Source organism: Syngnathus scovelli, chromosome 17, assembly GCF_024217435.2.
Source record: "Syngnathus scovelli strain Florida chromosome 17, RoL_Ssco_1.2, whole genome shotgun sequence".
Classification (NCBI taxonomy): Eukaryota; Metazoa; Chordata; class Actinopteri; order Syngnathiformes; family Syngnathidae; genus Syngnathus; species Syngnathus scovelli.
The window spans coordinates 3,514,762-3,541,759 of record NC_090863.1 but is presented as its reverse complement, the minus strand read 5'-3'; the positions used below and the strand labels follow the sequence as shown (position 1 = coordinate 3,541,759).

General features: G+C 40.8%; 5 protein-coding genes across 7 annotated transcripts; 1 reads left to right on the top strand and 4 right to left on the bottom strand.

The window, feature by feature from the left end:
* Positions 1-7: 7 nt before the first annotated feature.
* On the bottom strand, positions 8-3,365 carry LOC125984745 (RING finger protein 212B-like). 2 transcript variants are annotated; one of them, XM_049746908.2, is made up of 13 exons: positions 2,829-3,365; positions 2,355-2,478; positions 2,227-2,279; positions 2,021-2,095; positions 1,782-1,888; positions 1,603-1,702; positions 1,502-1,530; positions 1,377-1,417; positions 1,099-1,123; positions 984-1,015; positions 723-780; positions 597-627; positions 8-528 (listed from the first exon to the last, which is right to left on the bottom strand). In XM_049746908.2, the coding sequence occupies exons 2-11, from the start codon at positions 2,461-2,463 to the stop codon at positions 752-754; spliced, it is 600 nt and encodes a 199-aa protein (XP_049602865.1). In that variant the 5' UTR covers positions 2,464-2,478; positions 2,829-3,365; the 3' UTR covers positions 8-528; positions 597-627; positions 723-751. The 2 variants fall into 2 exon arrangements, with proteins under 2 accessions (XP_049602865.1, XP_049602864.1); XM_049746907.2 differs by having other exon boundaries at positions 961-1,015; positions 2,829-3,361.
* Positions 3,366-3,829: 464 nt separating this feature from the next.
* Positions 3,830-8,256, bottom strand: zp3f.2 (zona pellucida glycoprotein 3f, tandem duplicate 2). The gene is made up of 18 exons (XM_068648671.1): positions 8,101-8,256; positions 7,851-8,035; positions 7,680-7,783; positions 7,525-7,616; positions 7,271-7,451; positions 7,117-7,210; positions 6,960-7,048; positions 6,799-6,890; positions 6,649-6,714; positions 5,466-5,567; positions 5,226-5,392; positions 5,067-5,167; positions 4,907-4,995; positions 4,670-4,847; positions 4,489-4,594; positions 4,315-4,400; positions 4,094-4,185; positions 3,830-4,031 (listed from the first exon to the last, which is right to left on the bottom strand). Exons 1-18 carry the CDS (start codon positions 8,159-8,161, stop codon positions 3,973-3,975), a joined length of 1,944 nt encoding a protein of 647 aa, XP_068504772.1. The 5' UTR covers positions 8,162-8,256; the 3' UTR covers positions 3,830-3,972.
* A 356-nt stretch (positions 8,257-8,612) lies between these two features.
* Positions 8,613-10,110, top strand: nedd8l (NEDD8 ubiquitin like modifier, like). Its single transcript, XM_049746366.2, has 4 exons — positions 8,613-8,772; positions 9,091-9,138; positions 9,217-9,299; positions 9,394-10,110. The coding sequence occupies exons 1-4, from the start codon at positions 8,755-8,757 to the stop codon at positions 9,512-9,514; spliced, it is 270 nt and encodes an 89-aa protein (XP_049602323.1). The 5' UTR covers positions 8,613-8,754; the 3' UTR covers positions 9,515-10,110.
* Positions 10,111-10,175: 65 nt separating this feature from the next.
* Positions 10,176-21,706, bottom strand: ap1g2 (adaptor related protein complex 1 subunit gamma 2). 2 transcript variants are annotated; one of them, XM_049746364.2, is made up of 22 exons: positions 21,475-21,704; positions 20,884-21,092; positions 20,511-20,635; positions 20,068-20,209; positions 19,859-19,955; positions 19,699-19,775; positions 19,346-19,441; positions 19,015-19,095; positions 18,817-18,915; positions 18,679-18,734; positions 17,777-17,890; positions 17,557-17,697; positions 17,214-17,268; positions 16,851-16,973; positions 16,628-16,717; positions 16,411-16,538; positions 15,588-15,692; positions 15,356-15,503; positions 11,578-11,740; positions 11,341-11,492; positions 11,054-11,152; positions 10,176-10,961 (listed from the first exon to the last, which is right to left on the bottom strand). In XM_049746364.2, the coding sequence occupies exons 2-22, from the start codon at positions 21,082-21,084 to the stop codon at positions 10,866-10,868; spliced, it is 2,388 nt and encodes a 795-aa protein (XP_049602321.1). In that variant the 5' UTR covers positions 21,085-21,092; positions 21,475-21,704; the 3' UTR covers positions 10,176-10,865. The 2 variants fall into 2 exon arrangements, 1 of the variants encoding a protein (XP_049602321.1); XR_007486978.2 differs by lacking the exons at positions 10,176-10,961; positions 11,054-11,152; positions 11,341-11,492; positions 11,578-11,740 and adding an exon at positions 13,794-14,344 and having other exon boundaries at positions 15,268-15,503; positions 21,475-21,706.
* Positions 21,707-22,007: 301 nt separating this feature from the next.
* prmt5 (protein arginine methyltransferase 5) lies at positions 22,008-26,618 on the bottom strand. The gene is made up of 16 exons (XM_049746365.1): positions 26,421-26,618; positions 26,122-26,240; positions 25,792-25,877; positions 25,518-25,652; positions 25,325-25,437; positions 25,157-25,206; positions 24,884-25,047; positions 24,574-24,735; positions 24,183-24,260; positions 24,037-24,095; positions 23,732-23,854; positions 23,450-23,625; positions 22,932-23,135; positions 22,735-22,845; positions 22,603-22,667; positions 22,008-22,520 (listed from the first exon to the last, which is right to left on the bottom strand). The coding sequence occupies exons 1-16, from the start codon at positions 26,516-26,518 to the stop codon at positions 22,368-22,370; spliced, it is 1,896 nt and encodes a 631-aa protein (XP_049602322.1). The 5' UTR covers positions 26,519-26,618; the 3' UTR covers positions 22,008-22,367.
* Positions 26,619-26,998: the final 380 nt, after the last annotated feature.

Here is a 26,998-nt window from a genome sequence, read left to right as displayed (position 1 = left end):
CACACAATTGTTGAACTCCTTTTACTTTAAAGTAACCGTACTTAAGAACAGCACAACATTCCATTTCTTTTCATCTTCAATAGCATACGTGCACCAAGTCACCTCACTCGATTTAGTGAAATGTATTATATGCTTGCTTACATTTTTTTTTAAAGGTAGTTTTTCAATAAATCATTTCAAATTAAGAACACATTTAAAGAATTATTTGCGTAAACGTACTACTTCGAATGAACGTGTTACATTTTGACTGCGAATTTTGCAAGCGATCGTCAAATGCATGTTAAGGCCCTTTTACAATTTATCGCATGTATGTACAGCTTCTAACTCGAAGCTGGCAATAACCAGCACCATGCGGAAACCAGAACAGTGAGATCATATGACTGATAAATTACTCAATGGAAAACAACGCAGTGCAACAACTGAACTGGATCCAAAAAAAAAAAAGCCTGCTTCAACCGGTTTGATTAATGCCGAGGTGAGTGTACTGATAAAGCAGCCATTTGATGGAACTGGAAGTTGCTTGGGCTTCTGTGGACGACACAGACCGAAGAGGGGTTAGATGCAAATCCGTCAAAAAGATTCATTGTATTTCTTACCTTGGAGATGGGGTGTTGGGAATTGTGCTCCCTTTAAAAACAATAAGCAGCACCAAGACATTTAATATTCTGACAAACCTAATATGCACTAATGAATGACAGGAAAAGAAAGAAATTGCAACTTACTGTGTCTATGTTAAAGAAAAGGGCTGTGGCTAGACAAAGAAGTGATTGATCCAGGACTCTGAGTAAAATTCCAAACATAGGAGAAATTATTTTCAGATTTTCTTCAAATTCAGACACATCTTTTTCAAAATAATGAGTTTGTCATCTGCGCCAGCAGCGCCACAACAGTACAGTATTTTTGTTCATTTAAAATGTTGGAACATTTCAAAAAATGTATAGAACGATCACGGTACTAAACTCTACGAGATGCAAGACCAAGACCTCTGTTTCTGGGCCACGTTGGACCTAGGGGACTGAAACCACAGAACACATATGGATGCTGAAATGTCATTCTTGTAAATTAGAGGCTGTATAACAAAATGGCAGTCAACTGTACCTCATAGTTCTTGATTGAGCAGTAACTGGAGATGGAAGAAAAATGAAATTAGTCAAAAATATATAAGTATTTTTAAAGAATGCCATTCTCGTAGCAAACAAAACTGCAAGGTTTGAAGATTAAATTCTTGCATATGTCGGAATTTCATTCGGATTTATAATATATATAATACAATAATTCATTCTTCAACTGTATTGCAAAGGATTTGTATGATTCGGCTTAATTACAAATATACAATAGAAACAAACCAAAAATTAAAAAGAGGTAACTGGAATTACCAGGAGGAGTGACAGCCACAGGAAGTGAGATCCTTCGAACGCTGCACAGTGCACGAGACATATACATACGTTTCACTTACAGCCTCAACACAAGTCATTATTGTGAAAAAGAAATGTGCTTTTACCGATTTGTTTGAAATGGTGAAGGCGTACCCTATGGAGAGCAGACTACCGCTATTAACACCTTTTCCCAAGACACTTTTGAAATTCAAAACACAACACGTACCCTCTGTGAGAGAGGCTTTTTCAACTCTGCAATCTCTCTTTGCAACTCCATATTTTGGCTTTTTAAATCAGCATTCAGTCTTTTCATTTCAGCTATTTGCCTGATGACAAAAGAATCAACAGTGACAATTTCGGTAAGTAGCATTTTGGGGGGGAACAATAAACGTATCCTTAATTCACCTGTAACTCTGCTGAGTGACTTCTTTCAGGCGCTTTTCTAGTTCGACAGACTTGTGTTTGAAATACGCCAACGTTCGCTCCATTTGCATCCGTTGAAAATTGGTAATCTGAGGGATGAGTTCTCATCTTTAGATGTTCAGATTTTATTTCAGGGATCTTTTCAGTCACCAATAAGGTTAAATACCTCTCAGAATGTGAGAGCTATTAAAAAAAAAGACAGCAGTCAGGTATGAACAAACCTGTAAAATGCGTTCTAGCCGTGAAATGAGGAGCTCTACGGGGTCCATGAAAAACATCTTGTCCTGCGGTTTCATCTAAAAACAAAACAAAGCCTTTTTGAATATTACAAACACCACATACAGCAACATTTCCAAAGAAATAATTTGGTTCTGGAAATGTGAAAATATTTGGATCACCGCAACATAAGATATAAAACATAACCAACCTTGTCTGTGATGGGAATATATTGGCAGTTGGTTCCACATATGACGCATTTCGCTGAGGAGAAATACACAATCCCAACAGTGACTTTAACTACTTTTAACAAGGAATCTGAATATGATGAGAACAGACCAGCTATGGCAGATTTAATGCAAGCTTCACAGCAGATGTGTCCACAGGTAGAAACTGCAAACGTTGATCCATGTCTTATGAAGCACTTGTTGCAGTGGAACCACTCCATTTGCTCTCCTTAGATCTAGTATTGTTGTACACAAACAAGCAAACAAACAAACAAACAAACAAACAAACAAGCAAGCAAACAAACAGACGCTAAGAGCAAAACTATTCACTTTGAAAACGACTTTTTTAAAACAAATTACTTTTATTCAAGTATGTTACCATGTTATCTTTAAGTACATGTAAAATACATTTATCACACCAACAATTATCCTTACCTCTTGTAGCATGCGATTAATGCCTGCACGTGTTAGCTATGAGTTGTTGCTACTTAACATTTTCAAATCAAATTCCCCGTGTGACTACAAACTTAAAATACTTAACATGCTGTCGAATATAAAACATGCCGTGACATTTTCGTAATCTTACCTGCCGCAAATGTGAGAAGTGGTTGAAAAAAACGGACGAGTGAGTGCGGCCGTTAGCGTGCTAGCGTTAGCTTGTGAGCCACTTGACTTGACCGTTGAGACATTCACTGAACTTCGAAAAAAATCGAATACTTTAAATACATATAAACGAAACAACTATTTCTATACTGCATAAAAAAATGTTTTAAACAGCAACTTTGATTAAGGACCAGACAAACTATTAATGACGAGGTCTTTCCACCGTTTTGATATAGCAAAAAGAAAAGCACACAAGGTAAAAACCGAACTGTAATTTTAAATTGAATGTATCACAAATAAATGATCACAAATTTAACGAGTCAGAATTTTATGGAACTCAGACATGCTGTAGATTCCATCAACTACTCCAACATTTCTGAGCTTGTAATAAAAAAAAAAAAAAAATGCTAAATCAACAGTGGCCATTTCATACTATCAAGACAGATATTCTCATACTAGGTTTAGGATTGAATTGGTAAGACATTCTCTCTGCTGAATTACATTTTATTCTAACTAACAACTTTGACCATAAACCCTCAGGCAAAAATTGTCCTTTTTTGCTTCCATAGTCCCTAGAATTGAAAGGTTAACAGGCTGAATTTCTGTCATAAACCTGTTCTTTAAACAGTGCTGTGAATGTGAAGTTTAATTTTGGTTGTCTCCGAGTGTGCTATGGTGGGAAATTCAAAGGAAAACCAAATGGCCTCGGTTGTTGATGATCAAAAGGAGAGCCACTTGCATACGCAGACATGTTCTGCCATAAAGCAAACACAAGATTCACACTTTTTGCCATGTGGATGAATAAATTCCATTCAATGTTTAGGCCTGCAGTGTTGCTTTTGTCAAACACTCTTTCAGTTCTTGATGACAAATGATTCAAATGAGCAGCACATCAGCAAGGCCCCGCAGAAGGCGGATAGCAATCCTGATCATTTGAATCAAATGTTAAAGGCTATTGTCTCAAATATGCGCAGAAGTCAGACATGTGTTCCAGATTGTTTATTGGACAAAATTGGTTGACTAAATCACTTGTGAAAATAAAATATTTTTTGCACCGAGGTCCATTCCTGTTAATAAATGTTACGGAAGGTCATTCCACACAAAAAGTAGAAATTGCCACTTCAGGGTCAGACTTCAGGAATCGTCAGGGGTCCAAGGACTGCATTCTGGACAATTCCATGTTTCCCTGCAAAAACAAGATCTTGTCAGACCAGCACGATGATTCCAGGAGAGGGAGGTCTGGGATACCTGAAGCTACACTCCTTGACCACCTGGACTTGCAACTTGTTTCACAGCAGTCACACAACTTGCTATGTGCAAGGTTGTCCACCAACTCCCACCTGAAGTGGTGAGGCATTCAGGATTGAATACATTTCTATTAAAACTAATGATATTTCTTTGGAAATCGACCAGAACTTTAAGGTAGACTGTTGACACTAAAAGCTAACGGCTGACAAAAATTCATTTACCCTTGCCCTTTGAGAAAGTTGCACGCCTTCTTTGTGTGATCAATACCAGATGGATCCCAAGCTACAAGTTTACAGTGAATAAACACCTGTTGAGAAGCACATGTAAAAAACATGAAGTTGAGGGGGAATAAAAAAAAACCCCACAAAAGCAGCTCCATCATTTTGAAAAGTTACCTCCTCTTCAACAGCAAATCTAAACGCTTGAAGAGAAAGTCTGACTTCTGATGAAATCAGCCTTTGTTCAAATCTGGACTGTGACATCTTACTATCCAAAAGACAGCTATGATTAAAGAAAGGAGAATTACAGGATTATTTCACAATAGTTGAAGCCATTAGGCCCGCTTTAAGAAAGTACCCCTTATTGCCGATAATGTTGTAATAATAATCAGACTGCCGCTCTGGCGTAGTTGTCGCTATACACTCTTCAATCAGCAGGAGCAACGGCTGATGCATTTTCTCCTCCACACGAGCCACGATCGGGATGAACGACCCGAGCGCAAAACGAGTCGATGCAGCCGGGCCGGTAAAGTCCTCTTAAAAGAAAAATAGTTAGCTTGAACACAAAATGAAGTCATTTCAGCAATGAACCCACCGTTCATAAGTGCCATATGGAACACTAGACCCGACTGGCCATAGGTTGAGAAGACTGGATCGTAACTGGTCGGGGCCCATTCTTTCGGCCTGCAACGTGGTACAGGTTAAATGCTAACTTCAAAAACAGCTCTTGATGACAACAGAAGCACGTAACCAACCTGTCAAATACGCAAATAGCAGGGTGGGTGAGAGTTTGCACTCCAGAGTCAGGCGACAAATAAATCAGGTCGTTGGTGTGCACTACCTTGTCCCCAGTCACCTAGGAGAACGTGTTAAGATGTCAAAAGAACAAGGGAACAGCACATACAGGTACTCACCATTGTCCTGAAGTTACAATCTTTATACTCCACTCTGAAAGTTGCCTCCCGAGCAGATGCACTGATGGGAGCGCACGATCCCAAACGAAAAAGCGACGTATCAACATGGTGTCTGCTTTCCCTCCACACCAGCGTCACAAAATCAGGCCTGCAGTCCAGCTTGACATCTTGGGAGGAACAAAGACACAACATACAGCCAATAAACTGGGTTAATAAAAAATTCCAGCAAAGCAACATTACCTGCAAATACTGCAACGACAGCAGCTAAGCTGAAAAGCAATGCACTATGCCAAATGGAAGCCATCATGACTGAACAAAGTGCTTGCTGCATGGAATTGTGTTTTTATCCCCTCTGAGCACTCATCAGCTGTTTCACCTGCCAACCTGCACAGGTGCACCTGATTACTCATAATTTTGTATTTTTCAAAAGTCATATCTGGGATGGATGGCTGGGATCTCCTGATAGCACCACAGTCATGTCACAAACAGAAGAATCATCAATAGGAACCAATCGAACAGCTCAGCTGTGCCATGCCTTTCAAATTCAATTTATTTTGAAACATGACAAAAATATCATCGTAAACAGTTGATATCGATCATGCTGATTATTCAATTAGTGTGTGCGGATTACTGCAATCTTCTTTTATGAGTCAGATTTAGCGTGTTTGGACCAACCAATCAGGGAATGGAAAATTCTGCCATTATTGCGTGGTGGTGAATTTGAAATCGGATTGGTTAAAGTAACAGTTCAAGTTTGAATATGATTTATAATATCTGCTAGCACTACTGAGTCTGCTGGCCAACAATACAGATGACGTGTGAGCACATAGTGGATCAAATCTGATTGGACCGCTCTAAAATCTGCATACACACTATGAAATGAAGAAAACAGACTGTTGGGAATAAATTGATATCATTTATGCAATGAAAATCCATTTACACTCACATGCACAGACACTGCGTAAGAACTGATATATTCATCCAAGAACAGTAATTAAGTCTGATATCAAATTGAATAGATTTTTTCCCATGGGGCAAGCTTTCAATTAAAAATACACTTTATTTATAAATGTGAAGTCCACACTTGAATCTCAATGCATTTTAAATCAGTTTACCTTCGTAAAACCATCAAAATGGCATTTGAACATTTTCCAAGTCTGTTAACAAAACTAAGCTATTTGTCAACATAACCATTTATTCTGCTACAATTATCTGCACTTTTTAATTAAGTAAATCTGCACTACAATAAACTTTGGTTGGGGGGGAAAGGGGGGGGGGGGGGGCTCATTCACTTCCAACTCTAGACACCCCTCCCCAGGCCAAGAAAGTTGCAATTCATTGAAGCAGTCACATTGTGTCCAAAGATTTTATTCTCTGCATCCTTATCAGAAACAAATGCCTCCATCTTTTTATCTGGTCAGACGTCTCTCCGACCTATCCACAATGACCAACGGTCCCAACACTGAAAGTTGACTCAGCCCATGGAATTCTAAGGAGAGAGGTACAAATATATTCATGTGGCAGTTCAACTCAAAGTTGTCTCCCCCCCCCCCCCCCAAAAAAAAAAGAATACTTTGTTTAGCTCTTCGTCTGGTCCGGGTTTTGCAGATCTGATCACAGCAGCTACACCGGCTGTTCTGGGATGGGTCGTCTAGTAATTCCCATCTAAGAATAAAAGTACAAATGATTGCACAGGCAGATTAAAAATAAAAGGAAGCTCCGTGCAACACTTGCCCTTCATTCTGTTTGGAATATTGACAGGCTTTCTTGCTTTCATCAAGGACTTCAGGATCCCATGCAACAAGCTTACAGTGAATGTACAGCTGAAGGGGGAGGAAGAAAAAAAAATGTCACTTTACAAATTGATCAAATTAGTCATTTTCTTTCTCACCTTTCCAGTACCCAACATGGATGACTGCAGGGAAAGAACAAGTGCAGATGAATGGTATCGAGGGACAAACACCGAGTTGCTCTCGATAAGACATCTGTAGAAAGTAAACAGTCACAAATCCAGTTTTTAAACTGAAAAGGCAAATGAGACCTACCCTTTGTTGACAATGATGGGATGAACCTGCTGATGTGGCTCCGGTTCTGCAGTGGGGGCTGCGACACATTCCTCCATGAAGAGACGCAAGGGCTGATGGGCTTTCTGCTCCACAGCCGCCCAGATGGGCATGACCGAGCCCAGCGGGATTACATTCGATTTTGCTATGCCTGTCATTTGTTCTGGATGAAGAACGCCAGTACTGAGTCTATGCATGCTTTATCAAATCTTTTGTATGGCAGCGAGGATAATCACCATTGAGGAGTGCCATATGGAAGACGAGGCCACCATGCCCTACAGAAACACTGGCACCTGGGTTCAGGAATGGAGGAATCCACCCTTTTGGCCTACAAATATTTGGGGAAGTTTTAAATGGGGTCAGGTAAACAGTGGATATTAAAATACCGCACCTTTTCTGGACACATTCAAAGAAATACTCGTATAGTGGTGGCTGTGACTTTGGTCCAGGCTTGTAGGTCATCACATTTTGATAGATCAGATGTTTCCCCTTTATCTGTGGAAGACAGACTGGTCATCAAGAAGCTTCTGAGGATTCAGATGGCCGTATTTGCTAGTCTTACCTTTTTCTTAAATTTACAGTCTCTGAATTTGTAGTGAAAATGTAGCGCCCATTCTCCCGTTGGCAAAATAGTCGCATCTGACCGTATGCAGTTTCCAAGGAAAAGATACGTCGAGTATGGCACCAGCTCCTCACTGATGATCCATGTGATGTTTACAGAGTCTGGCTTACATTCTATTTTGATATCTGTAAAGAAAGGAGTCTCATGTGAAAAACCTGTCCAGTATTAACAAAGCATGTGTGTGCAATACCTTTATTTTCAGCTGTTGCAAAAACAGCCAATAGTGTCACACCTAAGAGATGGAGAAGCATGGCTGAATAAGCCAAGACACTTGGCAAGTGCTATTATATACACACTTCCTGTTTAATTATACCAATGCCAGACATCTGTGCAGGAACAGGAACAATTTTTTTTAACCGTCCACACCCAAAGCTGTTTGCTCAATGGCCCATATCTCATTTTTTTATTTGTAGTAAGAGGTTGTGGGTGAAAATATGATAATAGATTATTATTATTACTATAAAATTTAATTAGCACCAAAAATATTCAATTTCTTCGTCTTCTCATATATCTTTTATTTGTGAATAAAATATACACAAATGAATGAAACATGAAATATTAAATCACAATTTTGGGGGCGAAAACAGTGAATGCAACAAACATGAGAGGACTCTTGACAATATAAAGACTTATTTACTTATGAACGGTAACACTCGGTAACGTAATCAAAAAACAAGGCTGCAAAGCGGAACAAAGGACAAACATTTTACGCAAACGTCACTTCCGGAACCTTTAGCATGTTACACAGGAAGTAATCCTGAATCATCCCGGCGACCAGTTTAGATCTACTCAGACTACAAAATCGCTTTAAGATCATTTCAAATTGTCATATTCCTCGTTCAAAATGCTGATCAAAGTGAAGGTAAGGCGTTTGTCATTTGAAGTCAAACAAGAAAGTCTGCTCTTTGGAGGGATCTTTCCAAATGAAACGACTGTTTCATTTTGTAGCTATATTGTGTAGCTTGCACTTTTGCCGCTGTATTTATTATGAACAATACGTTTGTGAGGCGTCATTTTATATGCGTGAAATCTCTTGCAATTGACACCTCATATGTTGCTGTTACGTCGTCATCTTTATGGTCTACGTTGTAGAGTTGACACCTGAAAAGTTGTTCCCCCCCCCCCCCCCAGTTCTGCTGACATGGGTTTTAAATAAGGAATGCTGATCAATTTGTTTCAGACTCTGACTGGAAAAGAAATAGAAATCGACATTGAGCCCACAGACAAGGTAAAGACATTTAAAATCATGTTGTCTTGAATAACACTCAAGATAGACACTCATCCGATATCTTGTTTGGCTTTCTAGGTGGAGCGAATTAAAGAAAGAGTGGAAGAAAAAGAAGGCATACCCCCTCAACAACAAAGACTCATCTACAGTGGGAAACAGATGTGAGCTCTTTCACAGTGACAATCTTTTCCCCCGTGACAATCTTTTCCCCCCTCAAGTGTAATTGTCATGCATATTTTGTCCTATGATTTTCAGGAACGATGAAAAGACGGCAGCAGACTACAAAATCCAGGGTGGCTCGGTGCTCCATCTGGTGTTGGCGCTAAGAGGGGGGGAAGCCTTTCACACACCCGATGTACTACTCACCTCAACATGAATGGCGCTTAACGCAATGCCAGCTGTGTGCCAATGCTCGACGTGTCCCAACATCATTAAAGTATGTTACCATAACAACCAAATGACCCCTCCCACACTCTAAAGCAAACCTGTTGTGAATATTTTTGTGACCCACATTGGCTTTCTGCATTTGCCCTGTTTGTACAGGCCACTCTCAATATCTCAATTATTTATTTGCCAAGTTTGAGCATGGAATTGGACTCTCAGCCAACATTTAGGTAGCTAAATCCATCCATTGCAGCCTGGTCATCCTGGAAGAGGGACCCTCCCATCTGTGGTCGCTTCTCAAGGTTTCTCATTTCCCCGAGCTGGAGGTTTGAGTTTCTCCTTGCCCTCTTGGGAGTTTAAGATCAGGGGATGTTTGAGAATATTTTTCACATGTCCTGAGTGTTGTTAGTCACCTAAATGTTGAGCAGAGGCTGTGATGTACCCAAGTCAAATTCCTTGTTTGGCACGCTCAAACCTGGCGAATAAAAACTCTTGAATCTTGAATCCAACAACTTTCAGGACGACGACATGTGCAAAAATTGACAATTAACCAATGCTGTGGAAATTGTCAATAAATGCTTAAATTGGGTTTTGCACTTTTTTTCCAATGCACATTCCTCAAATTTGCATAGAATACACATTGCTGCTTAAGGTGCTGAAATCATCCCGTCATTTATTAGAAAATTAGTGTGAATTCAAACATGAAATAGTGTTCTTGGATCTGGAACAGTTTAACCATCCACAGTACACCACTGCAGACACTTTGCAGTTTTTGGGAGGACTTCTGAATGTAAGCGTATGTGGATTGGTCTTTCAAATAAAAATACTGAGAACAATTTATGTGATACAGACCTTAAAACTTAAAAGTGACTGTAAATAAACATGACTATTGTTCAAGAGGTTCTGCACGATTTATCAAGTAATGCTGATTGCAATGTAACTGAATGATTACTAACAATAAGAAACCTTTGAGCACAAAGAATAAAAGGCACAGGAGAAGAGGGGAGCTATGAGTGTCTAACGATAGAGTGACAGTTCATTAGTTGGCAATGTCCTGTTAACCAATTGATTTGGAGGGAGTACAAATGGAGTGCTACAAGACATTTAGTATCTCAAAGAAATAAAAGACAATTATATGATAGGTCAAATCAACTACAGTACTCAAAACCCTGAATATTATATCTAGGCTGATGATGCTTAATAGCCTGCTGACCTTGGAAAAACAATACTTGATTACTTTTGTCTTGAATGCAATATCAAATAGATGACTTCTTTATCAAAGTTCAGCATCAGAGTAAACAACCAAATGATGAATCTGAGGAATGTCTGGTGATAGGAGCCAATCAAGAAAGTCCAGGAAAGGAATCAATTTGAACTGTGTCCTGAACGGAAGATCCTTGGCTTGAGTAAGATATCCGTATCCTCATTTTAAGGTTGACCTGGGGGAAATGGGTCAGATGACACTTTTTCCTTCTGCGGTTGAGCTCAAGAAACGATTGCTACAATGAAAAACATGAAAATGGATAGTCACCTTGTTTGGATTGTTGAGAAGTACCAACTGGGTCACATGAGCCAAGCCTCTTGCAGGAAGTGTGTCTCCGCTGGGGGCCTTCATGTTTAAGTGGACACTCTGAAACCATCAAATACACAGACGTGGATACCTAACACTTGGTTCATGTTATTCTACAACCTGAAATTAGTAGTCTCTGGTTTTTGCAAATACCAATGAGAGTACCCAGCTTTGCCTCATCATAGTCGTCCTACCAATAGTTCCCAAGTGTGTGTGTGTCTCAAAGTGCTCAGTTCCTGGCCACAAACCTTTGGCACAGCAGCCTGCAGAGCGAAGCTTGTGATGTCCGAGTCAGATGAGTTGCAGCCTTTCAGGGTTACCGTTACGGCCGAGTCGGACTGTTTCTCACAGCTGAGTGTCAGAGTCACACCATTCTTCTCGTACAATGTCACTGCAGGGGCTAGGAAATAAAGCAACCTGATAACGTCACCCCCCCTTTGCACATCTTGAGATGCCTTTGACTATGCGGTGTGGAGCACTCAAACCTGATGCCAAGGGGGTGGGCTCAAATCCGCCCAACAGATCCAAAAGTTCTCCTCCAATAGGCTTGGCTGTGGTTATGGACTGGACGGGTACCGTGTCACCCTGAGCTGGGCCCGCCTGAACGGATTCCTCGGAGTCCCCAAGCAGGTTCAAAAGATCACATACCTTAACAAAACACAAACACGGGAGGAAAGAAGAACTCCATGCATCCATTATCACATTCATCAGATTATAAAGTAGTGAGAGTTTACGGACTATTTGAACTAGGTGATTCTCACAAAGTGTGATCTAATTGCATGCTCAAACGCTGACTCACTTTGAGAGCTATTACCGTAATTTCCGGACTATAAGCCGCGACTTTTTTCCAAAATTTTGGACCCTGCAGGTGCGGCTTATATAATTTTTTTTTTTTGATTTTTGTGATGACTTGATCACTTTTACTCTTAACATTATTATATACAGTAAAAGCTACAAAACAAACTGACAAATAACTCGTTTGCAAATCAGATGAGTAAAAACTGGTCAAATATTTAAAAAAAAAGATATTAAAAGTCAAGACAATTTGCAATTCTAGTAATGACACACGAAATTGATGCACAATTTGTCTTCGCGGGCCACATAGAATGATGTGGCGGGCCGTATCTGGCCCCCGGGCCTTGAGTTTGACACCTGTGCTCTAAACCCTTTCTCTTACTCTGCCATGTCACTCAGAGATTACACAAAGCAGTGGCGCTGTTTGGACCATCTGCATTGTATTAAAACCCAATCAATCAGCATTTAAATTCAATTCTTCTGACATTTTGCTCACCAAAAACAAGTTGTAATGAATGTGAACTTTTAATGCATTTTATTCAGAAGGTTACCTTGAATAAGCGGCAGAAGATGGATGGATGGATGGATGGATGGATGGATGGTTACTTTGAACCTTAAACGGCGGCGCGGCGTACTTATGGATTTTTACGGCCTCCGGCCTCTAAGGGGCGCTCTAGCAGGAAGCAAGACAGGCGAAGAAGAGATAATGCGCCGAAGAAGACGTGCTAGTTTGTGTTTACATTTCGCGCATCACGCAGAATGCGATCAAGCCTTTATACACAAACCGTCATCATGGGGGACAAAAGAAATACATATGATGCCGCTTTTAAGCCAAAGGCAGTCGATGTTGCTGACATTATCTTGTGTCTACTCTGGAGCGTACTTATGGATTTTACGGCCTCCGTTCTCCAGGGGGCGCTCTAGCAGGAAGCAAGAGCGAGACAGACGAAGAAGAGATAATGCACCGAAGAAAACGTGCCAGTTTGTGTTTTGATCGTCTCGCGCATCACGCACACACCCGCATTCACACAAAGACAGGAAGCTCTTATACACAAACCGTCATTATGGGGGACAAAAGAAATGCATATGATGCCACTTTTAAGCTATACGTGTCGCTCGCTTGTTTAATGTAATTTAGCGCTTCGTGCAGGAATAAGATTAGCATGAACAGACCCTCTTCACACTCGAAGAAATGCATAAAACCGACGACGAAAGAGAGACTGAGAAAGTGTGAGGCGAAGGATATCTAACGCTATTCCAATCGGACACTAAGGAGGAAGACTGATGGTTTCAGTGCACAGGAGGAAGATGAAGACGGCTCTTTTTTACTTTTACTGGTATGTTTTTTTTAACCAGCCCTGTTAGTGCTGTGCGACCGTGTTGCTGCTGTGTTACCGCCGCGTCTCAGTGACTTTGATGTGTTACTTCCGTGTTGCTGCGGTATTACTGCCGCGTCACAGGCAGTGTTTGGACAGAAATGTTAAGGTATGTTATTAAAGCTTTAAAAAAACTTTGTGTCCAGTCTTTCTTTGCTAATAACTCGTGTGCACACTTCCGCGTTGCTGTGGTACTACTGCTGCGTCACAGGCAATGTTTAGAAAGACATGTTCAAGTATGTTATTAAAACGTTAAAAAGGCTTTCTATGTACTGTCTTTCTTGGTAAAAAACTCGTGTGCACGTGCGGCTTATAGTCCGGTGAGGCTTATGTAAGAAAAAAACTGAAATATCCCTGAATTTTAGCTGGTGCGGCTTATAATCCGGTGCGTTTTATAGTCCGCCAATTACGGTACTTTCTTTACTATCAATCACCGGATTTCGCTGCTTACGATATTGCAGAGATCTCGCAGAGATCTCGCAGAGATAAAATAAACAACTTGACGGCAATTTGTGCTGTTGCTTGTGTGGGAATGTATTTGAAAAAGAGCCGTCACAACCACTTCCTATTTTGACAACACTCCCATGGAATTAAGATAAATAATAAATAAGTGAGGCTGGTTAGCCCATTATTTCCACAAGGTGGCACTCACGATCTACAACGGTAAATGACTCTATGCTTCTGGCGGAATGGCAAGTTTAATTAGTTTGCTGCAAAACACGAAGTTAATATCTTTTAAATCGACTACTAAGTGCAGGAAGGCTTGATTTAAAGCATGTATCATTTTGACCTGGTTTATTTTTAGGCTCTGATGTCATACTTCAAGACCACACTTCCTGAGAAGCACCCAACTCAGTTCCTTAACGGATATGCAAATAAAAACACAGCACGATACAAAACAACGTCACTCATGTTGCCGGATGAAATTCACAAGTGCTGACTCACTAAGTGATCTCATGCCAGACAGAACATTACGTATAAACTGGTTAGTTGAGTTTCATTTCCATTGCTTTAGCATAACACACAACAATGAAATAATTGGTCAGGAGAGATGGTTTATGTAAATAAACATGATCTACATCAGGGGTCACCAACCTTTCGGAAACTGAGAGCTACTTCCTGGGTACTGATTAAGGCAAAGGGCTACCAGTTTGACATACACTTCTGAAATAACAGAATTTGCAGTGTGATTTTAACAAGAATAGCAAAAATACAGTCAAACCTTGTTTTTTGACCACAATCCGTTTCAGAAGGCGGTTCGAGAAGCGAATCGGTCGAATTCCGAATCTATTTTTCCCATTACAAATAATAGAATTTTTTTAAATCCATTTCAAGACAAAAAAAAAACCCCGCCTATTTTAAGCATTTTTTCATTTGCCCATATTTGTCCGATCGCGCAACTGCAGCGCACCGTCGAACGCGCAACCGTAGCGCGTCGCCCACCGCGCAACTGCACCGCGATGGTCGCATTATTGTGACAGAGCTGCCGCTAGAATCTAGAAAATATTTTTAAAGTCCTGATGTACTTTCCAAAATTTAAGTGGACCTCAGTGCGCAGCTTAATTTGGTCCGATCGCGCAACCGTAGCGCGCCGGGCGCTCACTGTCGCAAGAGCGTCTTTGTGTTTTAGGATGGCTTTACTGCTCCCACTTGCTTTCTTTGGAGGCATTATTAGGGGTTAATACAATCCTCAAAGTAACGAAAATACAATAACAACGGAGTCAGTCGGCATCCGGGCCGCGCGGTCGCGTTTTCTCAGGTCCTCCCGGCTCCTTCTGTTGGACAACCGAAGCAAAAAAATTTTTAATTTTTTGTTCGAATTCCGATTTGTTCATGAACCAGGACGTTCGAAAACCGAGGTTTGACTGTAAAATAAATAGATGCAGCTCACTGACAAGTGCTGCTATTTTAGCTAATTTTGGAACAGTCCTGCGGGCGACTCATGCGGTCATCACGGGCGACCTGGTGCCCGCGGGCACCGTGTTGGTGACCCCTGATCTACATTGTACAGTAGAGCTAAATAAACGCTTTTCAGATGCACTTATATTGTATTTTTTCAGAAGTGCATTGAAATTGGCCATGGGAATATCACCTGGTTAGCAGGTAGTTGTGGCAGTAGGGTCTCTCTCTGCTTCACCTTGTCCACCTCCAACTCTTTGATGACGCCCCCCATCGAGTCCCCGTTGGTATGACCCGGTGAGTTCCTGTCAATCACAGGCATTCTCTCCAGCACTGCTGCTCTGTGGACACACAGTGAACAACAGCTCAACATTTTTAAGAGAATAGACTACTTCTTCCCCTCCAAGATGAAAAGCCACACAAACCTCATGTGGTCATATTTTTTGAAGAGCGCGTTATATTCCACTGCCCTCTGCTGGAGCTCCACATCTATGCAGCTGCCGTAAATGCTTACAATGCTTTTTATTCGACTAAAATAAAACAAATAAAAAACAGGGAGACATGGACATACGGAAATGGAGTTACAGGGTTTATCAGCTTTTTCCCCAGTTTAAATATAAATATTTCAATCATCAATGTAACTCTAGAACAGTGTTTCCCATTTGTCATTCATGGCACACCTTTTCATTGGAAAAAATCTCGCAGCACACCGCCAACAAAAATCTGTTAAGCTCGTATATTAAAATCAGTTATATTACAACGAAACACGTAGAGTCCTATTCCTATATATGTATGGAGAGTCGAATAATTTAATAGAAATAAATACTAAATATTCTTTAAATTGTATTCCCTTTTTTAAATAAAAGTGACAGTTTTTTAAAAAGGTTTTAGACGGTGTAAGAAATAAACTATTTAAAGTGATTGTGATTAAAATAAAAGAATCAACGTGATTTTGTTTACTGTTTTAGACTATAAATATTGCAACAATAAGAACAAAGTCACTTTTAAAGACGCTCTGCTGTTCTGATAGCAGCTGAGTGGCTATCTGACCAGTGGTTTGGCGATCCTGTTTACAATGCGCTCCGTAATTAATATTGGACAGTCCCACGGGACAGCTGAACGTCTCTCACGGCACACCAGTGTGCCGCGGCACAGTGGGTAAGAAACACTGCTCTAGAATACTACCAAGTAGAAAATATAAACAGTAAGTTGTGTTTATGTTGTTGGGACAACAAAAGTGTGTCTTACTCGACATTGTCAATGATGCGGGTGCTCAGTTTCATGGTGGCAGTGAGAGCAAAGCCCCTTGTCGTCGGGGTGGACATGCGAGACTGGAGAACCGTTTCCAAGGCTTCCAGCACACTGTCCGCAGTCACCTAATTACAATAATTGACAATGGTGAATTAAAAAAATACAAAGTTTTCCCATAAAAAAAGCAAATGATAAACCAGTGTGGTTTATTGACCTCAACAGGCTCCATCTCCTGACATTCTCCTCTGAGTAGCAGATCTCCATACTCTCCAATGCACCAGCAGGCCACCTGAACCAGTGCTTGCTACAGAGTAATAAAAAGTAACTTAGATGCAATTGTATTTGGACAAATGTCTGTATAGAAAAAAGAAAATCAAGCATCACAAATAAATTCATAATAATAAAATGTCAACAACATAATAAAACGAGGACAACACCTGAGAGATGTCACTTAGCAGCGCTCGGTAAAGTTTGTGGACGGTGTAACAGTGAAGCTCAGAAGCGTTGGTGATGAGCAGGATCAAGTTGGGAACCGTTTCATCTCTCACATCACCTCCAGCCTAGCAGTGTAGGAATGTATAACAAACAGAAGCATATTAACACACACTTTTATACACACAGCTGCTGATGCAATAAATCTCAACATCCCTTTCCATTGCATACACCACCAACAGTTAACCTTGCGGTTCAAGAACGTTTGGAAGAACAAACTCAATTTCCCCCCCCCCCTTCAAACGCTTCATTTACGCCACCCAGCACAAATGAAAATTGTTTCATACAATGTGTGACCTTGTGTTTACCGTGGTGAGGACATGCAGGATGGTGTCAATGTGCCAGCGCTGGGAAGGTGCGTACCTGACAGACACACACAATGGTGCTTTAGAGCAGATCAGAAACACACAGGGAAATTCATCCGTGTCTGCGTGGTCGTGAACACAGACACGCACAGAAGTGTGGCGATCGTGTCATACCAATACAGTAATGCCTTTGAGCGTTTTCAACAATCACACAGTGAAGATGTGTGCCACACAATGGGAGTAAACCAATCCCTGCTTTGGGCAAAGACAGTGCCAATGTATCATGCCATCGTGAATATTTGCACGCCTACGACTATACCAAAGAGCATGTGTATGATGTGCTCACCTCTCTGCAGCATAGAATATCCCGCTGGTAGTTTCAGCTCGGAGTTCAGGTGGGCAGGAGGAGAGGAACATGAGCAGCTCTTTCATCATGGAGCGGATGTTGCTGGCGGATGCCAATGCTAAGGAGAGGTCTAATGCACGGCTGAACAAATGGACAGTACTGGATATTAGCTCATGTTTGAAACTGAAAAAAAAAAAGTGTGGAAAAATATGTGTGTTACCGTTTGACGGAAGCATCCGGGTCTTTTAAGCAGTCCACAATGGTTCCTCTGTGACGCTGTACGGCAATGTTGTCTGTCCCAACGATCTTTTGCAGGGAGGTCATGGCAATGTATCTGGACAAAAACAATAACAAGAAAATCTGCAAAATAGGAAGGGCAAGCTGAAAAATTGCAATTAATGACTTTGCAGGATTTTCCGTTAACCTATTCCACTGTTGCATTTTAGTTTGATACCCCGAAAAAGGTCATGTTGGATCAACTTAATATTTTGTGTAGCCAAATGCATAATGGGTTAAACAGGTTGAGAATATTATTGAATAAAATATATTTTCAGCCAAAAACTTTTGTATAATAAATATATACAAATGAATAATATAATAAAAATGAAATAATAATATAATCATGTAAAATATAATAATGAATAACAAATAATAAATAAAATAACATTAATCTAGTGAATGATTTATCTGTCATTCTGATAAAACAATGTTGATATACTATCACCACAGCTGTCACAAAACAAAACAAAACAAAAAAAAACCTGTCCCATCATGGTCACAAAGCGATTAAGCCTCCTGCAGGTAAAAACCAGAGGACCCTGTAAAGTGACCTCATGTCCCTTAAAGATAAGCGTTGGGAAAAATATTACTATAACAAAGCCCAGAGGAACAATTGATGAGCCTTCATCCTGCCTAGCAGATAGAAAGTGACCTTCTAGTGTGGCTCCAGAGATAATGTACCACGGCAAGGCACTGAGATAGCTCAGACTGATGACAACCTGTCAAGAAGTTGCCAGTGGCCTTGAGGAACGAAAATGTACAGGGAAAGAAGCCGAGGATGGGGGAAGAGATGAAACCAAGGAATACAAATTGGGGGTTCGAATGCCGTTAAGATGCACTGACCGAATGTTCCTGTCGTTATTCAGGAGGAAGCGGCCCAGGATGTTCACAGCCAGGATCTGAGGGAATTCATCTTACTCAGTATAACGACTATAATTATTGTAAATGAGGCATGCCCCCATTTAAAAAGTGTCCTCTCACCCTGAGGCCACTTTCGGACTTGATGTCCAGCACCGTGAGAACAGTCTCATACAGCACAGCATTGCCCACGGTCTTAGTGCTATCTGTATTGGTAGCTACCTGTACAGTGACACACAAAAATCATCTATTAGCTGACCCGTTGTAAACAATTAAATCAAACAGCTAGCATGAATGCATTGTAGTAAGCAGAAGTATAACCTGAGCTAGGAGATCATTCATGGTGTCGCTTGCTGCCTCATTGTTGCGCCCGAGGATTCTCAGCAGTCTCAAGATGCGGACCTGTGAATGGAAGGCATTCGTTTTATTATTCTTTTTGCATTTAACGTCTCTTCAGTGTGTGATATTTTAGTTTTTTTTGTGTGTATACATGATCAGGAGCTTAAATCTTCACAGAAAATATCTTTCAACATACAAAGAGCTCCCAATTTCCATCATAACAGGTTGCTTGATAATGAAAAAAAAGATATCACGATTGTTTTGGGTAATAATTGAAATCACGATTTTCAGCAGTATTAGAGTGAAGACAAACCTGTAGGAAAGGATCACTGATCCCTGCCACGTCATGCTCTGGAGAGTAACCGGAAGTTACCAAGCTTTTCATAATGCGAACCAGATCTGGGACCGTCTGCAATACACACAGACACCGTCTAAGTAGACATGTTAAAGTCAGGCAGAATTTAGAGTAGGTGCAGTGCCTGAAGATGTTTTACAATGTCAATGGAAATGCAGAGTGCTGCAGGCCAGTGGACAAATACTGTAGTTTGATGTTCTTAAGAATGCTTAACGGGTTTCTGTTAATACCCTCAATGAACTTACTTTGTCAAATCAGCCCAAAATGTGCGTGTGAATATGTTTGAGTGTGCGTGTGTGTCATCTACACACCTTTCTGAAGCGCTCCAGTGTATCTGGACTACACTCACACAGCACTGTGATGAGCACTACAGCACCATGAAGCACACCTTCAGACAAACAGAGCCAAAACCTTGAACACAAAACAATTGAGTAAATGTTTGTCTCAAACAGATGTCAAAGGTAAACTGACCGTGGTGCTTCTCGGCCAGGAGAGAGCGAGTCGTTCGGGCAAAGAGCTCCCCGAGATCTGGAACCTTTCGAACAATGTGGATGGCACACAGTGCAGCCTGGGTAAACAGGAGAAGAGCGTCAGAAACATATTACGGGAGAGCAGAAACAAGCTCAGCATCACCAATGTTTCTTTGAACTGCGGTATGGAAATAACGAGAGGATCATTACCTTCTTTTTAATGTAAGAATTGGAGGCTCGAAGCAGCCTCTCAATCTCCGGGGCAAGATCTTTGCACATCTCAGCCGAGCCAATACAGGCGAGAGTGCATAGAGCCAGAGACTGCACATACTGGCTACTATGAGACAGGTCACTGAAAAGCAAGAAGCACATAGCTGCTGTTTTATATGATGAATGAAAATTTTGTCATTTCTTATTTCTACTTTCGCCTTATATGTTGCACCAAACTTTGTCTCCTGGAATAACTCTTGAGTACATTTGCAACAAAAGGTTTATGTCACCAGTCAGACAAGTAGTATATGCACGATTGAATGGAAAAAATAGCCATCAGTTTCGACATATCATAATTGCAGCCATTGCATTTAAACTCAGTCGACTGCGCAGTTATTTTTTAATTCCTCAAAGGGCTATGTGATTGCAATGGGCATTCTTACTTTTTTATGGAATTGGTGATGAGCAAACTGGCATCCTGCTTCTCATCCAACAGCATCATGGCTCCAAGGTATCCTACACGCTTTTCACTGTAGCGAGGGCTGGCTATCATCCGAACACACTCCATCTAACAGGAAGAATTTGAACAGGAACAACTTTAGCTCTAAAACAGCCAAGCAAGAACCAGGGCGTACTCATTGGTCCACTTGGTCGGTCTTCCTTTATAGCCTTTGATTGGTGTGGTGGGGTAATTTGTGGTTTCCGGTGTGTCTGCAGCATGAGCCACATTCATAGAAGTATATAATAGATTGGACTGCCAATCGTATTTTACGGCTAAAGCCAATCATCTGCCTCATCCCACTTAAATCTTCTCACCTGACCAAAGTGTGCAGGATAGCCAAGCATGTGGACATAGAGAAGCTTGGCCAGGTTGTGAGATCGACCATCGTTGTCAGATTGTCTGAATTGTGCCCGGATGACAGCGCATTCCCTCTGGATGACACCCCGCTCTTCGCACTGGGTCCTGGCCGACCTAATGGCCCGGATCATCTCCTGCAGTGGAACCGATGGAGACATGGCTGTGTCTGTGAGATAGAGAGAGAGAGAGAGAGAGAGAGAGAGAGAGAGAGAGAGAGAGAGAGAGAGAGAGAGAGAGAGAGAAGTGTGTGACGTGAGAGTGAGTGAGCAATAGAAAAAAATGTTACAATACAGTAAAATGGAGTAAATTTACTTCTAAATCTGAAACGTTCAATTTATTAGTCCATAACAACGTTTTTGGTTTTAAACAGAACACGTTTTTAGTGCTCAACACATAGTGATGTAATACAAGTGTATTCACTAACGACACATTACGTCACTTTTGAATGTCAGGAAAGAGACGTTGACATTTTAACCCCCCAAAAAGTTATTTTAATACTAACAATACCAGCAAGACAGGTCATTCAGGTAGTGTAACCGGTGGCTAACCTTGAGATAGCGCCAAGCTAACCGTGGGAGATGGTGTCAAGCTAAAAATCTATATTAATTAGCATGGCGGGAGACTTGTGTAAAAGGCTATTGCTGAAATTATAACGAATACTACGTAGATTTAACGACTAAAGACCATTAACAAAACAAATAGACTAGTAGACTCCCTTCCTCGACACCTTTGGCGCTGTCTTCATGAATGGCCATCAAGAAATATCAGTGGTGAGTCATTTCCGTGCTTGACCTTTCAAAATAAACTTCCAGTTAAATAAACCCCGCATGGTTCTTTGTTTGATTGGCCTACACGACTGTTCACAAATGTTTAAAATAATAATTAGACAAAATAACTCAGTTTATAGAGTAGTAACATGATCATAACCACGTTATATATTAAGTGACCTGTTATTTTGAAAATGTTTTCGGATTAACGCCGATTTCCACAACTCTAGTTTGCCTCATGACTTCCGCAATTCCTACTATCCCACAAGTCATAAATGAGTGGAAAAAATATTCACAAGCATTCAAAAACCAAGTTTAAAAAATGGAACATAACAGCGTCTTTATTGACATGATTTAAACATACAAATACAAAACAATTGGGTATTTTAGCATGTAATCTCAGTGCCACAGGAGTCCCTATATTTGTCAATTGACCAGACAGGTGTTTATTTTAATGGAATTTCTTCAATAAGGCATAGTTTGTGCTAGATTTAATGTTTGTGGTGATTCTTTGCTGTATACAAAAACAAAACAAGGACACTGAATGTGTTTTTTTCAACATTGTGTTAGGATAATCTGACCTAGTATAACTGACAATGAGGCACACAAATCTCCACAACTGTCACAAAAAGAAAATATGTAGTAGGAACGGGAGGACAACATTGTGGTCATGTTTACAGTCCGATTGTATAGGAGCGTCCAGCAGGGTTGTGAATTGCAGAGCATGCCGGCTCTGTCACAGCCCATTCATACCACACTTTCTTTCCATTGTTGCAGCGCCAGAATCGCACCGTGACATCATCATCACGTGAAATAGAGATGGGTTGCTGATGAAGGAAGCACAGGAATTTAGATTTGTTGAGGATCATGTCTATGTGTTTAGTACTCCAAGCTAACCAAAGTACTTACTTTGAGTGGGAAGAGAATGGGGAACCACGAAAACATTCCAGGCGAATGTGTATCAGGTTTTATGCCTATTAAGCACAGACAAAGGGTTTGTATTATAACTTGACTATACTTTACTTTTTGAAGCATACTTACTGAGTATAACATCTTTGTAGAGTGTGGTCTCAAAGTACCCAGCGAAGCCATGGAGGACCGAGTTACAATTCACTGAGAATTTGAGGCACTGGTAACGGTTATTGTTCATATCTAAAGGGGGGTGGGGGGGCAAAAAAGTCAGTTCCTTAAAATAAATTTGCATGAATCAGTGTAAAACTTGTTTGTGTTTTTTCTACCTGTTGTGGGGTGTGTGAAGGTGAAGCATGCTTTGGGGTCAGACAGCTGGTGGAAGTTGTGGAGACGTACTACATATGGCATTTCGAAGTGAGACTCGGGATCCTTGTCGCGTTCCCTGCAGCCTCGGACTTCGTTATACAGCTTGGAGGAGGACAGCGGTGCAAGGTAGGAGGTGTAGGAGCAGGGAATGCTCACACCATCATCTGGCATAATGAGACACGAGAAGAGGAAATAGAAACTGACTTTAGATGCAACAACAAGGAAGAAAAGAAAGTGACAGCAATTCTACTCTTGCTGGACAAATGATTAGGTATACCTGCACCACCAAATATCATTCAGTGTAAAAGCTTCATCTAAACTAAAAAAATAAAAATGTCTGCCAAGAAATAAATACACTGTTAATGCACCGTGAAAGGTAGCATTTAGCAATTTCACTCTGGTGGTGCAATACACCATTCTAAGGAGTGTTTTGGTTATTCTTTTTCATTCTAAGACACAGATGACTGCAAGGAAGCACCTTTGAGAAAGTGCTGCGCTCCATCCAAGCACTCCGGGGATAGTTCATTATCGCCAAATGATCCAAGCAGTTCGCTGACAATGATGTCAGCCTTCTCAGGCGAGGTCCAGTCTCTCATGTCAGATGACACCACAGTCACCTGATCTCCCCACTCCTCAAAGCGCCAGTTTTCCAGCCTATGGAAGCAAATCATGCAAACAAGTTTATGAGTCAGGACAAAATATTTGATCATTCGATTTCCTTGAGAGTCAAGTCGGGCATATTGTTGTCGGGGCCACTCACGTGATGACAGCGTTGGGATTCTTTTCAACAGCGTAAACTTTCAACTTGCGCTCTGATTGCTTGGCAGCACGCAGAGACGCATTGACCAGGGGACCCCTGCCTGCCCCCAACACCATCAACACTCTGTGGAAAGGAGTTACAACTAATTAACCCCATTTTCTGCATTTGCCAAGACAAGCAAACGAGTTTCTCTTTTGTAGAGAATATGCATTGTTCAAAAGTCAGTGAATAGAAAACAAATACATCTGAACTCCTTTTCATTTGTCATGTCTGAATAAAGCACTTGCTTTGGTGATGCTACTCACTGAACGTTGGTGTCTTTCTGATCCTCCGGGACTCGATCGAGAAGGCATTTATACACAGCCTGAAGACAAGTGGTATTTAGACGAGAAGCGTTAAAGGTCATACTACCCAAACAAAAACAACGTCATGACAGTACTGTGGGTCTTACCTGTTGGTACTGTGAATATTTAATAGGATCCTTCTCAAAAACTTCATAAGTCTGTGACTCCAGGTTATCCATGAGAGGCTACATGAAATAGGATGAAGACGTGGAAAAGTTCATACAAGACTGTTTTTAAATAAACACAGCATGTCATTTTTTAGTCACCTATTTTCATGACAGCAGTATATTGGAGAAAAATAGGCCACAAAGTGGACGTTCTGGAAATGTGACCATCGTATGGAAGCAAGAAAATTATCCCCATGACTCACATTCATGAAAATATACATTTTAAAAATGTCTTATTACATCAAGAATAGGCCCTAAATTTAAAAACAAAAACTAAAGTAATTTTATGACACAAAAATGATTTTATAATATGTATGGAAGATTTCTGTACCTGTAGGGGAGACTGGAGGTAATCTTCATAACCTTTAGCAAAGAGCTCATAGGAATTGGGAGCTGGGCGGTTCTGACTGAGGTATTCCAGGTACTGCAGGTATGAGCGAAAGTCCTTGTCAGTGTGACGACTTGTACCAGTAAAGATGAATTGTGCCTCCAACTGTGAGAAGAAGACATTTTAATTAGTACCGCGACATTTGAGAAATCTGTCAATCAAATTGCAGAGGTCAAAATGAAATCTGTTTTTTTATATAGCTACTCTGTTTAAAAATACCCTTTGATATATTAATCAACTAACTTTTTCCTACCTTGAAAAGTCGGACAATTATTCTCTGGTGTGCTTTGGATAAAACAGGAAATCCCTTCTTGTTGGTTAGGAAGATGCTGGTGGGAAGTATGGCTGCTTTGATTGGTTCCCCAAACCACTTATCAATTACAGTTTCTGAAGGTATGTCTGCTCCCACTTCAATGGCTTCATGACAACAAAACAGGAAATTTCGGTTTCTTTGTGTGTCTTTGGCATGTGGAGAAATTGACAATAAAGCTGACTTTGACTTTAAGTAGTGGCATGTTGTTCTTACCAAGAAAAATCCTCTTGTTGTAATCACAAAGTGTCCTTAATGAGTGCCACCTACACGTACAAGCAAAACAAGAAACAAATAATACAAAAAGCAATATTTATAATACAAGTAAGAAAACATTCAAAGAGCAAACAGCAGATTGATGGCACTTAGTCGCTTTGGACTAACCAGTTCCAGGTCTTCTCATCTATAGTTGTCTCATCAATACATGTGACTGGCTCATTCTCAATCAGGTCCTCCCGCATGTCTTCAGGTGCCATCAGTGGAACTCGAATCCAGAACTAATCACAGAAAGTTCATGAGATTCGTTTCGTAACTCTTGCCGCCTTGCTCTCAACTCTTATTCCTAAAGCAGTCTTACATTTGTGGTGTGGTGTCCAGATTGGATATGATTAAGCAGCACACGAGCAAGATTTGCTTTATGAGGTCCATTTAAAAACATCATGAAGACCGGCAGACCCAAGTAGGCTGAGAAATGCAATTCCTGTGCCAGCGCCTGGAGAGAATGACACAATTTTGATGGAAATGGAAGGCATAAGAAGAACGTGGCAAAGACCCAAAAGAGGAAAATGGGAAGAGAGGAATGAAAGGAGTGTTTCCAGGATCAACATTTGTGACTGTTCATTCCAACTCACAGCTTCTGAGCTTCTGCGTACTGTCTCCACTTCACAATCTGTGTCAATCCATGGGGACTGCTTACCAACAATCAGAGTGTTCCAATCTAAAATATATACATACAATAATCAAAAATCAACAAGCAAATTCTGGTTTGTATATCTTGCCTTCATTTATGCAGTGGGCCTTGAATGTCACACCTATAAATTGTTGGCATACAGTACACCTTGAATTTATTTTTCAAAGTAATCTTAATAAATGGGCATCATCTATGCCTTATTCTTTTTGCATAGATGCGCACATTTATGCACATTAAACCGTGGCCAACATTCAGGCGAATGCGTTCTAACCTCTTCCACACAGCAGCAGGTCAGACCGCGTCTGTGGACCAGGTCGAGATTTAGAGGGTTCCAACTCAAATTCCCTCCTGAACCTCGGGTGGAAGAGGGGCATGCATACGAAGTCAAACCTGAGTAGCAGAGACAAATAAATGCAAACTATTAAACATACACAATATATTTGGCTACAAACTGCACAACACTGGGATGGGGCACGTGCTTGTGTCTCGCCGGCTAGCTTAGCATCAATCGTTCACATTTACGCATTAATTTCCGCATCCAGGCTCAACACTAAGCAACACTCTTCTTACCCGAGTTTGGCGACCGCAGTTAATGTTTCGTCAACTTCTGGCACGCAATCCAAATCTCTTCCGCAGGACACTCTGCTTCCCGTACTAACGGACGCCATGACTTGGCATGCAAGGTACCAACTAGGACCACAATCTCGTTGGTCCCGGTACGGAGGAAAATTACTCCATTTTGGATCTGCAGGCGACGCGTTGAATAGGACAGCCGAGGGAAGGAGGAGTCAAAATGGCGTCGAAGGTATGCCAGTTTCACTTCTCGCACAATATCGCGGCATAAACTGTAGAAGTACAGCTATGTACTTGTGTATTAAAACAAAAGACTGTGTTCTAATGTAATTAAAAAACAAATGTAAAATCAAATAATTACAACAAATGGAAGAAAAATACACCTTACCTATTTGTTTTGCATATTTGCTTTAGGCTGGTATACAGTGTTGTTCTTGGAGCTGACAAAAAAAAAATGTGCTGATCACAACTCTTATTTCCTTACCCCCTGATCATATGTTACAAGCAACCACCTTAGTTTTGACGTGTTGTGTCTCATTAGGCATTAGCAAACAGAAAGTGATGAAGGTAAATGT

Bases quoted from the DNA above. Each gene is read 5' to 3' on its own strand.
- LOC125984745 (XM_049746907.2), bottom strand. From the start codon at position 2,463: ATGGAGTGGTTCCACTGCAACAAGTGCTTCATAAGACATGGATCAACG. The intron at 1,703-1,781 runs GTGAATTAAGGA...TTTTGTCATCAG, and splicing joins GTCACTCAGCAGAGTTACAG to GCAAATAGCTGAAATGAAAA. The intron at 1,531-1,602 runs GTACGTGTTGTG...TGCTCTCCATAG, and splicing joins AAAAGCCTCTCTCACAGAGG to GGTACGCCTTCACCATTTCA.
- zp3f.2 (XM_068648671.1), bottom strand. From the start codon at position 8,161: ATGCTTCTCCATCTCTTAGGTGTGACACTATTGGCTGTTTTTGCAACA. The intron at 6,715-6,798 runs GTATTCTTTTTT...CTCTCTCCTTAG, and splicing joins CAGACGAAGAGCTAAACAAA to AATTCCATGGGCTGAGTCAA. The intron at 4,032-4,093 runs GTATCCCAGACC...TTGTTTTTGCAG, and splicing joins GTCAAGGAGTGTAGCTTCAG to GGAAACATGGAATTGTCCAG.
- nedd8l (XM_049746366.2), top strand. The intron at 9,139-9,216 runs GTAAAGACATTT...TTGGCTTTCTAG, and splicing joins ACATTGAGCCCACAGACAAG to GTGGAGCGAATTAAAGAAAG. The intron at 9,300-9,393 runs GTGAGCTCTTTC...TATGATTTTCAG, and splicing joins ATCTACAGTGGGAAACAGAT to GAACGATGAAAAGACGGCAG.
- ap1g2 (XM_049746364.2), bottom strand. From the start codon at position 21,084: ATGTCTCCATCGGTTCCACTGCAGGAGATGATCCGGGCCATTAGGTCG. The intron at 19,096-19,345 runs GTTTGTCTTCAC...TTCCATTCACAG, and splicing joins TCAGTGATCCTTTCCTACAG to GTCCGCATCTTGAGACTGCT. The intron at 17,269-17,556 runs GTGAGCACATCA...TGTGTCTGTCAG, and splicing joins ATATTCTATGCTGCAGAGAG to GTACGCACCTTCCCAGCGCT.
- prmt5 (XM_049746365.1), bottom strand. From the start codon at position 26,518: ATGGCGTCCGTTAGTACGGGAAGCAGAGTGTCCTGCGGAAGAGATTTG. The intron at 26,241-26,420 runs GTAAGAAGAGTG...TCTGCTACTCAG, and splicing joins ACTGCGGTCGCCAAACTCGG to GTTTGACTTCGTATGCATGC. The intron at 24,261-24,573 runs GTACAGAAATCT...TATTTCATGTAG, and splicing joins ACCTCCAGTCTCCCCTACAG to CCTCTCATGGATAACCTGGA.